At 35.7% G+C, this 13294-nt stretch overlaps 2 protein-coding genes across 2 annotated transcripts; one reads left to right on the forward strand and one right to left on the reverse strand.

Annotated features, from left to right (window-relative positions):
• The first annotated feature begins 4623 nt into the window (after positions 1 to 4623).
• Positions 4624 to 5653, forward strand: LOC121751449 (transcription factor bHLH126-like). Its single transcript, XM_042146197.1, has 3 exons — positions 4624 to 4922; positions 5016 to 5336; positions 5476 to 5653. Exons 1-3 carry the CDS (start codon positions 4680 to 4682, stop codon positions 5545 to 5547), a joined length of 636 nt encoding a protein of 211 aa, XP_042002131.1. The 5' UTR covers positions 4624 to 4679; the 3' UTR covers positions 5548 to 5653.
• A 2466-nt stretch (positions 5654 to 8119) lies between these two features.
• Positions 8120 to 9390, reverse strand: LOC121751083 (transcription factor bHLH126-like). The gene is made up of 3 exons (XM_042145797.1): positions 8986 to 9390; positions 8433 to 8792; positions 8120 to 8350 (listed from the first exon to the last, which is right to left on the reverse strand). The coding sequence occupies exons 1-3, from the start codon at positions 9286 to 9288 to the stop codon at positions 8282 to 8284; spliced, it is 732 nt and encodes a 243-aa protein (XP_042001731.1). The 5' UTR covers positions 9289 to 9390; the 3' UTR covers positions 8120 to 8281.
• Positions 9391 to 13294: the final 3904 nt, after the last annotated feature.

Raw genomic sequence — 13294 nt, forward strand, 5'->3', positions numbered from 1 at the left:
ACCTCCAGCCGTTATTGCGGTGCGTAGGACCAGAAGAGACGGACTACATCCTCAGAGAAGTTCATGAAGGATCGTGTGGCAGCCACATCGGAGCTAGAGCTTTAGCTAAAAAAGTTCTAAGATGGGGATATTACTGGCCAACCTTGGTACAAGAAGCAGTGCAGCTCGTCAAGACATGCCCGAAGTGCCAAATCCATGCAAATATCCCAAGGATGCCGCAGACCGATCTATCCACTATGCAAAGCCCTTGGCCTTTCATGCAATGGGGCATAGACATAGTGGGACCACTTCCTCAAGCTCCTCGGCAAATGAAATTCCTAATCGTTGCCGTGGACTACTTCACGAAGTGGGTGGAAGCTGAACCATTAGCTGCGATAACGAGCTCAAAGGCATTGGACTTCGTCTGGAAGAACATAGTGTGCCGATTTGGCATACCCCACATCCTCATCTCGGATAACGGGACTCAGTTCACCGACAAGACGTTCAAGAATTGGTGCCAAGAGCTGAATATTCAACAGCGGTTCACTTCAGTCTATCATCCACAAGCAAACGGACAAACGGAGGTAACAAATCGTATCCTGGTGAAAGGGTTAAAAGCTCGGTTAGAACAAGCCAAAGGACAATGGGTAGAAAATCTCCCTCAAGTCCTATGGTCCTACCGAACTACACCCACAACCTCCAACGGTGAAACTCCGTACAGCCTTGTGTACGGCACTGAAGCCGTAATTCCGGTGGAGATCGGCGTACCCAGTCCCCGAACTCTAAATTTCTCCTCAGAAATGAATGACGACGGACTGAGAGCTGAGCTAGATCTTGCCGAAGAAAGAAGAGAATTGGCATGCATAAAAGCAGCCAAGTACAAGGAGCAAGTAGCCCGGTATTACAACCAAAGGGTGAAGAAGCTGCAATTTCAAGTGGGAGATCTCGTCCTGAGAAACAACGAAGTAAGCCGAGCAGAAAAGCTGGGCAAGCTCGAACCCACATGGGAAGGTCCGTATCGGGTGTCAGAAGTCCTCGGCAAAGGGTCTTACAAATTGGCTCACATGTCAGGAGAACAGGTACCCCGAACATGGCACATTTCCAACCTCAAGAAGTTTCATTTGTAAGAGACAGTCCGGTCAGTCAGTCTTGAGTCCTGTCCGGTCAATGTGCTTTATTTGGTTTGCTTGATCTTTGTTTCTCTATGTGCTTTTTATTTGCCTCTATGCGTTTTGTCTATGTGTTTTGTCTGTCTCTGTGCGTGTCGTCTCTTACAAATGTTACTGAGGTATCTTGTTCTTCGAAGGCTGATCCCCTTCTTAGAACAAATACAAGCTAACAATTGTGAGTCAAAGCTTCTACAGAAGATACAAGACCACAATTCAGCTTAAAAAAGCAGTTCGTCTGAAACGAGCTGCAATAAGCCAACAATTGTGAGTCAAAGCTTCTACAGAAGATACAAGACCACAATTCAGCTTAAACAAGCAGTTCGTCTGAAACGAGCTGCAACAAGCCAACGATTGCGAGTCAAAGCTTCTACAGAAGATACAAGACCACAATTCAGCTTAAACAAGCAGTTCGTCTGAAACGAGCTGCAACAAGCCAACGATTGTGACTCAAAGCTTCTACAGAAGATACAAGACCACAATTCAGCTTAAGAATCAAGCACTTCGTCTGAAACGAACTGCAACAAAAGTCTGATTCTCGCGATAAAACTTGCCTGAATTACGACTAGGGAAAGTCCGATCCACGCGATAAAACTCGCCGAATTAGGACAAGGGAAAGTCCGATCCCCAAATTAGGACAACGGAAAGTTCGATCCGAGCGATAAAACTCGCCAAATTAGGACACAAACCAAGTCCGGTCAAAGAAGAGTTCACTTCATCAGACCGAAGACAAACATCAACTTACCCCGTACCTTTATCCAGAATGCCGAAGTGATTCACTTCACTCTTCGGGGGGGGTAGTGATGGAGTACGTACTAAACAAGCCCAACAGCAGTAAAGCCCAAGAAAGAGTATCAGTTCGGCATGGCTAAAGAGTATCAGTCCGTTCAGTTCGGCACAACCACAGAGTTCGGCCCCAGCCTACAGCTCGGTAAAAGCCAACCAATCAAACTCTGCTCTGGTCGGCATCAAGCTCTACTCTCAGATCGGCAAAAGCTGCTCGGCAATAATTCAGCAGTCCGGTCTCAGTATTCGACCGAACTAGGAAATAGTGGACTCATGCAAGATTTCCACCTCCGCTACACCGATTATCTATTTAGTGGTGTCAAGCAGTCATTAACTCATGCAGGATAGTGGACCCATGCAAGGTCGCCACGACCTCCACGACATCCACTACCTAATAAATGCTGCATGCCACGATCTAGGTTCAATGTATAAATAGAACCTAGGTCAGATAGATAGCTTCTTCTGTTAACTTCTGTTAAGCTCTCTAGAGAGAAAATAGCAAATAGCAAGTCTGTATTGTTAGCTGTAGAAAACAGATCAAGCAATACAACTCTGCCCTCTTTTCTTCCCGTGGACGTAGATTTACCTCAAGTAAATCGAACCACGTAAATCTCTGTGTTGATCTTCCTTTATTTTTACGAGCATTCATCACCATCAAAAATTCGCCGATTCATCAGTCATCGAACTTGTACAATAGTTGCTTCTCGTTTCTATGGTTTTTCATATAGCTTTCATTTCTTTCTAAAAGCTAATCTAATTCTTCATCTATAATGCATCTTGAGTTTCTAAATGTCTCTATATTTGAGTAGTTGATACTACAGTTTCATCCTATCTGATTTCGTAATCTACTCTGAATAAATCGAATGGAACGTGAGGATGCACTTGCGAACTTATCTGCTTCTTTCGTATTATTGGATTTGGATTTCTTGTTATCTCCAAGCTTGGGATTCCACAGCTTCAAATTCTCAATGACAATTTTCTTTTGCAAAGTGTCTATATTGTCATCTTGCTTACCTGCTCTGCACTAGCCTTCATCATCATGTCCAGTATAATTGCTTGGTGTTGTTATATATACATTGCCTTTGTTACACAGTAACAAGCATGTTTTTCTATGCTCTTTTCATTTAATAGAGGTTTTGATGCAGTCACTAGAAAATTATACTAGTATATATTTTGTCCATGAACAGGTCTTGAAGGAGCATTTGATGTATTTCTTAATAAATTTCTTTAGCGGCATATCAAATCGTTGATGTAGAGGTTGGTATGCCAATTAAAAGACACAATTGAAGAGTTCAAGACTTGGAAGAGAAAATTTAATTTGCTCCTACGAAATTCAAGGGATCTTGGCTTAGATGCGTTCAAAGTTAAGATTATACTTGAGATAATCCCTTCAATTACTATCTTATTAAAGCCCAAAATGAGGCATATGTATCCATCAATCAACAACTTGAAGAGAAGAGAAAGAACACGTGGATTGAGTAGCAAAACAACACCAAGAAATCCAATCAAGATTGAAAGCACCAAATGGTATAAATTGATTGGAAAACTAACAATCAAGCTATAGAACTCGATAATAAGTACATTACCAACTCTAAATCCCATCAATAAACGAGATCTGTGAGAACAGAGAGGAGGGAAAGGCAGGGATCGATCCTTTGACCATTTGATTAAGGATGGACAAGTCTCGTACCACTCGACCACACTTCTTGGCTTGTGATGCATTATTTAATACAGGTAAATAAACAAAAAAATTAAAAACTAAAAATCACAGCATCGTGGACTCGAATCCAAGAACTTTAGATTCAGGTATGTATTCATAATGATATGACATGATGTATTAATTTGCTCATGTTTTTTGTTTCTCTAAATTTACAATTTTCAGTTTAATAAGCAAAAACAAATGCAACTTTAAACAATAGCATTACCCTTTGAAAAAGTTTACGTCTAAAGCAAACGTCTTAATCACAATAGACTTAATAAAATCTTTAATCAACGTGTAATTAACTTTATAAGGCGTGTCCAGTCCAACTTCATATAGTACTCCGTATTTGTTTATTCTAGATCACAAGCCTCAGTTTTCCATATGTTGGATTTCCCACACATGCATGTTATTAAATTCTAAAATCTACTGTATAAAAAAATAGACTAGTTTTACCATTTTATAATGTCCACCAAAATTAGACTAAGTCTAAAAATGAAAAATTTTCAATCATTACTAACCTAATCTTACACATCATTTTAAATATGGACCACACAATCCACTAATACTCATTCAATTACATTTTCCCTCCTCTTTTCTTACTTTTTTCTATCTCTCTATTACTTTACGAATTATAAAATAAAATCCGTGTCATTTATAACATTGTCTATTTTTTTGAACGAAGTGATTACTATATTAGCTATTCATCAATAGTAACATTATTCGAATTCCCCCAATTAGACCATTGTTTTATAATCAATTAGTCACACATCTCAACTCAATGCGGCTAAAAAGTATTTTTATACTACTAGTACTAATAAAAAAAGAGACTTTGTTTATTGAAAATACTGCAGGCTTACTATACCCTAATTCATCACATGTTATACTGTTGCTTTGGTAGGCAGTTCAAACTTATTTATTGCATACTTCACTATACTGTCCTTTTCTCAAATGAGACAATCTTTTTTTTTTCATTTGTTTAGATTTCATTTCAAGCCATTTTTTAGATTTCATTTCAATCATAGAGGGCATTAGGATTTGGGGTGATAATGTTTCCTAGTTCGAGTGATGCTGCATTTGAGGATAGTTGTATATTTTTAGAGCTGGAAGATCTGGTTGCGGATTGTCCCATTTCAGATGGAAATAATACTGAAAAGGGTGTGAAAGCAAGCAACAATGGCAGTAGTGAGTCCAAGAAGACTGCTCATCGACTTACTGAGAAGCAGAGAAGGCAAGAAATGGCAGCCCTTTATGCTTCTCTCAGATCCCTTCTCCCTCCTCAATACATCAAGGTCTCTCCATTACAACCCTAGCTAACTACTTAATTTATTTAACCTATATATATTCATTTAAACTGTATTTTCGGTATCGCTGGACTACTCTAGGGGAAGCGCGCTATATCGGATCATATGCACCAGGCCGTGATTTACATCAACGATATGAAAAAGAAAATCAAACAAGTGAAACTAAGGAGGAATTCATTTGGTGTTGAAGCTGAGACCTCAAATGCTACTGATTCTTCGCCTTACCGAGTAAGGATAAATCCATTAACGGATGGGGTTGAGATCTTGATTAGTAGCAGCCTGAATAAGGAATGTTTTCCTCTTTCAATAGTGCTTGGCGATTTGCTTAATAGAAAGCTAGAAGTAATTAACTGCATTTCTACTAGAGGCGATGGCTGTTACCTCCACAAAATTCACCTTGAGGTACAATTATTAGTTGCTAATAATTAATCTTTGTTTTCTTACTATTGTAAATCATGCTAGTATAATTTGATTTATGGTTTATTTTCTGGACAATTCAATTTTGTTTTCTTTCTTATTATTAGTTTTACCATATTTTCAGCTTAATGATTCCGCAAGCATTGATCTATCTGAGCTACAAGATGGACTGGTGAATATGCTTAAACTTGTTTGACAATGGCAGCTGCAGCTACACATAGCATAAAACATATTCTCTTTAGTTTATTTTGTACTCCCACCGTCCATAAAAATATGTGCGTTTTTCATTTTCTTCCGTCCCACAAAAATATGTGCATTTTATTTTTAAAAAGTTATATCAATAAAATAATTTAGGTTTCACTATCCACTAACTCTACTTTATATATCTTTCTCATTCTCTCTCTTACTTTACTATACCATTCTCCTCATCTCTTTTACTTTACCAATTTTGTCTAATTCCCGTGTCATACCAGTGCCTATATTTTTATGGCACGGAGGAAATGTTGTATTTTAAATAAATTGCAAACTCAAACATGAAAAAAAGACTAAAATTATATCTGCCTCCTCGTGGTCCGTCGATTCGATAACTTGTTATTCTAATCACCTAGATAAAACACTAAAGTAAAATATAATCCATTGCCTTATAAGAAGAAATACTTAGAAAAAATCAAATCAAAACTTATCTCTAACCCCTTAAACTAAAAACTCATTTGTTAATATATTAATAACTTCTTAATCCTTTCACACGTTATTTTCACAAATTTATTTCCTATACGTAGTAACGTTTTTCACATTCCCAAATCCCATCACCACCATAATATAAGGCCATATATATAATAACCAAATTATCGCCACACGTTATTCAACTGACTTTTCATCAATCTTATTCCTATGTTAATGAATATTGATTGTAGAGTAAGAGAAAATTAGTATGTTAGTTAATGAATATGATTGTAGTGTAAAGAAAAAAAATTAACGTGTTAATAGCTTAGAATGAAGATTTCTTCTATTATTATCTAGCTATTTTAATTTGATTTTATTTTTCAAGATAGCATTAAAAGTGATTGAGATGTTCCAATAATTGAAGTAACGCAATTACAATTCATTAAACAGCTTAGAATGAGGATTTCTTCTATTATTATCTAGCTATTTTAATTTGATTTTATTATTCAAAATAGCATTAAAAGTGATTGAGATGTTCCAATAATTGAAGTAACGCAGTTACAATTCATTAAACACTAACAATAATGGGAGTCATACTATCCACTACACTATTTTAATTAACCTTCTTATTCTCTCTTACTTTACTAATTGTGTATTAATCCCGTGCTATTTCAATTGTCTATATTTTTATGGGACAAAGGGCACGAATATATATGTATTCACAGATAATACATGAAGCAAGTCAGTCCCTATCCGTAATATGAGAAATTGAAAAAATAGGTGTAGGGCCATTTCTTCTCTCCTCTTTAAAAACATTTAAGTATTTCCAATAAATGGAATCTTAGATATTATAGATCAGATTGCCATGAATGGAGCTGACCTACCGTATCATCTTCTTGATCGTAAGCCAGATGGAAGAAATAATTTTAATATACGCGTCTAACAAAATTAAAGATGTTAGCTTAATTAATTATAAGATTAATTGAATTATGAGCTGGTTTTGGAAGTCCAGCTACTTTTCAAGGGCATGAAATCTTGAATGATCTGCTTAAAGATCACACTTTCTTGAAAAACAGGCCAACAAACTGCAAGCTGTTTTCAGAAAGTATAATGATTAGTGGATTATTGATACTACAAGCCACTATAATGTTACCAAAATACTTGTGTAGGCTCATGGAAAAAATTGAGATGCATAAACAAATTTATCAATCTAAAATGAACCACCCTCTCAATCCTCCACGCTTTAAATAAAGTATAACATGCACAACAACACTCACATAAGTAGTAGTACTATATTCATTCAGATATTATCAACGCACAGAAGATTGAGCTGATTAAATAAATAGCTGCTAGCTCTGTACCAACTGCATTAAATTAATATCCTTCCAAATCATCTCAATTATTCAGATCACTCATGCATGCAGCTAGTTGTTATAACTTATTGGCTACATCATAGGATAGCCAGCTTGCATATTCAGTAAATTTTGTCCTACATATGGACCACTGTCAAAATTTAGCCATGATGATAGTACTAATTATTAGCACAATTCACTAACATGCACATGCAAAACTTTTTAAGCTAAATAAGAGACCAAAAATACAAACATTTAATTTAAATTATAAAGAATATAATGAGACCAAGTATAGTACCCGAACATATAGGTGGTGTTCGATACGTTAGAAAAAATAATAGTACTATCAAAATAGACTTTATCTTGGATTAAATTAGTCACATGAGTAGAGGTAGATAGGACGGATACACATGAAACATAATATAACCTTAACACTTAAGAGACGGCCGATATACATCCTCACAATGCAAGTTTTTGAGATAAATGGCAACCGAACATGATATAAGAACAAACCAAACCTCTAGTAATGAGCAATAGTGCGAACGAACTGGTCCCAAGGTATTCCCCATCAAGAATTAAAAAATGAACTAGTAAATTTCGTGAAAAATTTGAAATAACGGAGATGCATAATGATTTCTAATTTCGTGAACATGGCCGAGAAAAATGCTACAATTAACTTGTGATCCAATATTGACATTATTTTTACCTTATGCCATCCTCTGGAGTTGTCAGTATGCAATACAAAAATCAAAATTATGCAATATTGTTTGGGCACCACCAAGATAATACAGAAATCAAATGTGCATAGTTACCAGACCGGTCACACATGTCATGTCATGTCATGTAAGTTCCCTAAATCAAACAAGCCAATTATTCATAAACTCCAAATTCTCACTCACTTGCTATAAATAACCCTTATAACTTGATAGTCTCATTCAATCGGTCGTGCAGCCCCCACACATCAAGGCTACTCCTATTGCTTGCCTGCAAATGAAGGGCATCAATTTACACTCAATCATATATAGTCATTGAATAATTGTGAAAAACACAGTTTTTTTTCAATAACCTTAGTAACGATTGTATGGATAAATCCACCACTTGTTGCAGTGGAAACACAGCTAACCACATCGAGCTCTCTCTGAAGGAGTTGCGCAAACACGTGAGAGAGCTCGAACTGAGGGCTTGTGTTGGTGATGATGATCTCCAATCCATCCATAATCCGGTGCACCGCCACACTGTTATGTAATCTACTGCTACCATCTGAACTAATTTCAACGTTCGTGCCACGAGAAGAAGCGGAAGAAGAAGAATTGTAGTATAATTTCTTGAGCTTGTCTCTTCGAGTTCGCAATCCTTCCATTTTCTCATGCATCTGTTTTATGTATCGCGTAGCCTCCTCCATTTGATCGCTTACAGAGCTTTTCCCCTATCATAATTAAAATGGAGAGCACAAAAAAAATTAGAGATAGACCTAAAACCATTGAGCAACAGTGCCTGAATAGCCCTAATTTTCAGCCTCTTTTTTTGTCTGAATTTTGATAATTAGGGTTCAGCCAAAACCCTAAGTTTTTCAGCAAGAAAAATGAAAAAAATAAATAAATTAGTTGGTGTAAATAGACCTTGTTGTTTTCAACGGGAAGAAGGGTGTTGAGAGAAACACAAAGCTTGGACATTTCTTCCCTCCTCTTCCTTTCAATATCTCTGTGCAAAACCCTCTTATTATATGATCCATACCTGGTCTGACCCTTTTGCCTTGGCGGCGGAGGCGGCGATCCCAAGTTTGGAGTTCCGATCGGCTGATCTTCTCTTGAAGTGGAAGAGAAACTTAATAAATTGGAGTGGTCCATCATAATCTGATCATGTTGTTGAGGAGTGGTTGGGGAACCGAAAACCAGCTCATCACATGGCTGGAAGGAGAACATGTCTAGATCTTGTTTTGAATTGGAATTTTGGGGAGTCTGTAAATGTAATTCCACTGCAGAAGCAAGAAAAAGCAAGAAACCAGACCCCACCTTAATTTTACTCATTTTAAATGTTTATTAATGGACGGTAATGACTTGCTTTCTCTTCACTATTAAAAATGCATACACAAAGAGTGTTCCCACCGAATATTGCTCTATCACCTAAACAACGCGCATAGTTTATTGCCGGATTTTCCAAATAATAATTGGGATAACCTACTTCCCTTCTTGATGGTACATCATTATTATTTCATTTTTTTTTATATTTTTCTGGTTTTAATTTCTTATGTTCAATAGTATAATTATGACTAATTATAGTAGAAAATCATTTTCGACTACGGAGAGCAAATAATTGTGATTTATTATCAGGTTTTACTTTAATTTCTTTATTTTATAATCCCCACCGTCCACTAAATTAGTTTCATATTTAAAATTGAAAGTTACCCTCAATTTATTACTCGTTATTTTATCTTTATTTTTCCAATTGTATTCATATTTTTTCTGGTCCTCTCCTACTTTATTCACTTTATCTATTTCTATCTCATATTTTATCAATTTTTGTATTAATATTTTTGTTGAATGCCAATAAAATTATTAGTAGTGGACGGAGGGAGTACTAGAGTTCAATTGTGATTTTGTACCTCTAATCATGACTCCCAACGAACTCAGCATTGCCAGACTCGATCTCGGTTTGTTTTTGTATATGAATCATTCCTTTACAACCCTAGCAATCCTTTGATGGTGGTGCAGTTATTGTGTGAGAGTCACAACACTTCCTTCCCTAAGGGCTAAGGCTCTTCTTAGTTTGATGGAATGGAATGATGTTCCTATTTCCATTTTATTCCTTAGCATGGTACTTCCTCTATCTCAATTAAAATGACAAATTTCTTAATAGATACGAGATTTTAGGAGTTGTTAGTTAATGTGTTTAGTTAGAAAAGAAAAATATGAGTATAAGTATTAAATGGAGAGAGAAAGTTGAATATATTAACGGGAGAGAGGAAAAGTGGTTTGATGTATTAATTGAAGAGAAAAAATATTTTATTGTTTATAAAAATAGAGGGTATATATTTTGTCTTAGAAATCACCAATTCGTTCCATTCCCAATGGAAATAATCATTCCTTCCATTTATCCAAAGAACAATCATTCAATTCCATTTTTATTCCTTCCTATTACTCCCTCAATAACATACTACTTTCGTCCAAAAAAAATAATTATGGTAGTTGATAACTCGAATTTATACGTACAATAATAAATTAAGAGAACGATAGAAGAAAAAATTATTAAATTGTTGTTAGTGAAAAATGAGACATAATTCATTAAAGAAAAAAATTTACCACAAACAGATAATAATAATTTTGGTGATTTTTTCGTGTTCGGATGTTGTATTTACTATTTCCAATTGGAATACTTATTTAAATGTCAATTGTGTGATAGGCTAAAAACTGGTTGAGATTTACATTAGTTTTATATATTAGTTATAATTATTTTAGATTAATTTCCACCAGAACTTTGGATCCGATCCACATAGGCAATGGTCTAAAATAAACGGACAAATCTCTTTTTTCAGATTTGGCTAGCTAACTTCCCTTCACCAATTGTCTAATTCGTTCCCTTGCTTAATTAATTAGTACAATTAGTACTAATTAATCAAAGCCACAATTAGTGAACTTTACGAGGGGAATGTATCAGCAAGTGCGGTAGCTGGCAGTGATGATGAGCAATATCATGACCCAATCTCCAAATATAAGGAAATCAGATTGTGGATAGAATCTGACATATTCACAAATGTTTATGAGCTTCTCTTTATTACCTGGGAAATTTTCGATCTTTATATTAAATTCATACATGCATATTTCTCTGACTATTTTTATTCCTGCGCTCCAGCTGTCTGTTGTTGCTGGTTGTGAAAAATTATTAATTAATTAGTATATCATCGCATGAATGCATAATATACAGATAGGATCATATATTGTCCGAGATTTTATCCTCTTGAGGAGTGGTTTGGATTCCATGAGCTCATGTTGGTTGTAAAGGAATCATCTTCAATTAGTTATACATATGATTAAACATATATATTTCAGGATATCCATATCTAATTCAATAGGGCATTAGGAGCGTGTAATCAAGATAGAGATATGGTTGGTCAGGATGTCGATCTTGTCATAATAATCTAACAAGGTACCATCTGTCCTCTGATGTACTCATATATCCATATATACTAATTAAATCGGATTTTTAAGTTCTTTGGGGATTGAAAAACTCTGATTTAGTAACACACTGACAAACTCGTATTTATAGTGTCGTGATTGGTATGTTGATGCGCCTAATTGTTGAGTTTTTGTGCTTAAAAGTGTGATTTCCAGCCAATTACTCTATGTTTCGGAGTTCACGTGTTTGTTGAGTGTTTCAGGCAAAAATAGGCGAAATTGGAACAAAAAAAGGGTCCACCCGGTCGGGTGAGTATATGTGGCTGAAAAGCCACCCGGCCGGGTGGAAGAGATAAGCCGGTTAAAGACCAGAAACTATCGGGCGAGAGTGACCCGGCCGGGTGAATTTCCTTTGTAATAATTCCACCCGGCCGGGTGGAAACTTTATAAGGCGGAGACTCCAGAGAGTTTCACCCGGCCGGGTGAATTTGCTGTACAATAATTCCACCCGGCCGGGTCCGATGAACTGACGATTTTTAAAGTCTCCAGACGCGATTTTTGAAGAGATAAAAAGAGGCAAGAGCTAGGGCACTCGATTTCATTGAACAGGAGCCGCGAAAATACACTCTTTCTCTCTCGGAAGCACTCTTGGAAGAAGATTGAAGATTCAAGCTTCGATTCCTCCGCCAATTGTAATCCGTATCATGAATTCCGTTGTTTTCTTTAGTTTTTATTTGTTTTCTACCTTGAACATGAGTAACTAAACACTTTATGTCGGATTCTTGGTGAAGATGCATTGATTTATAGTTTCAATCCAATTGATTTCGTTTTTATCTTGCTCTTGTAATTATTTGATTTATTCTTGTGCTTTTCCTAACAATTGCTTGATCACCAATTGGGAGTGTAGGATTTCTTAGAGTAATCGGGAGATGAAATAATTAATCTTGAAAGAAGAGTAATTCACACCTTAATTCAATAGAACTCGGGAGAGTTGAGGTTTTGAGTGGAATCCGTTATCTTATCGATCCATTGGGAGTTAGGTCTAAGAATTAGAAGGGGACTTCAATTATTACACTTAATCTACAGGTTTCTCACCTCGGGAGGGGGTTTAATCTACAACTGTGATTGATTCAATAATTCTAGAGACTTTAAATGGTAAATCGATTTCAATTGGGTTAGGCTATGAGTTGTGCATCGGATCCTTGAATTCTGCATATTTCTCCACCATCTTACACAGCTTTCTTAATTGCTTTCGTGTTTAAGTGTTCTATTTTATTCTCCGAATTTACATGCTTTTAGTAGTTGTTAGTTTCAAAACCAAATTTCTGATTGTCTGGATAGTAGTTGAAGTTTGTTCTTGGTACTTAGGTTTACACTTAATTGTCTCTGTGGGATACGATATACTCTTGCTTGCTATTTGCTACGATAACCCCGTACACTTGCGGGTATTAATTGGGTAAAATAAAGTTGAGTCACACACCATTTTTTATTAAAATTAACATAGAAGGTGACTAACTCTACTAAAAAATCAATTAAAAAATAAATAAATTTCATTATTTTTTAAAAGTACGAAAATGATAAAATCATCCCAATTATGTATATACAATTATGTAAATTTATCACTAAAATTCTATACTACCAAATTTTTGTTGTAGTGTTAAATCACTAAATGTATTGTACATTTATCTACATTTTTATCTTGGATGTAATCAATTGAGAACTACTATATCTTTGATAGTAACTATAAGGTTGTTAGATTTATAGATCCGATATCAACAAATGATAGCTAATATCAATAAATGTTATATTTAATATC

This window comes from Salvia splendens, chromosome 10 (assembly GCF_004379255.2).
Source record: "Salvia splendens isolate huo1 chromosome 10, SspV2, whole genome shotgun sequence".
NCBI classification, from domain to species: domain Eukaryota; kingdom Viridiplantae; phylum Streptophyta; class Magnoliopsida; order Lamiales; family Lamiaceae; genus Salvia; species Salvia splendens.

Excerpts from the sequence above, each read along its gene's own strand:
- LOC121751449 (XM_042146197.1), top strand. The coding sequence starts at position 4,680 with ATGTTTCCTAGTTCGAGTGATGCTGCATTTGAGGATAGTTGTATATTT. Across the intron at positions 4,923-5,015 it reads TCCCTCCTCAATACATCAAG|GGGAAGCGCGCTATATCGGA; the intron begins GTCTCTCCATTA and ends GGACTACTCTAG. Across the intron at positions 5,337-5,475 it reads TCCACAAAATTCACCTTGAG|CTTAATGATTCCGCAAGCAT; the intron begins GTACAATTATTA and ends CCATATTTTCAG.
- LOC121751083 (XM_042145797.1), bottom strand. The coding sequence starts at position 9,288 with ATGTTCTCCTTCCAGCCATGTGATGAGCTGGTTTTCGGTTCCCCAACC. Across the intron at positions 8,793-8,985 it reads TTCCCGTTGAAAACAACAAG|GGGAAAAGCTCTGTAAGCGA; the intron begins GTCTATTTACAC and ends TAATTATGATAG. Across the intron at positions 8,351-8,432 it reads TCCATACAATCGTTACTAAG|GCAAGCAATAGGAGTAGCCT; the intron begins GTTATTGAAAAA and ends CTTCATTTGCAG.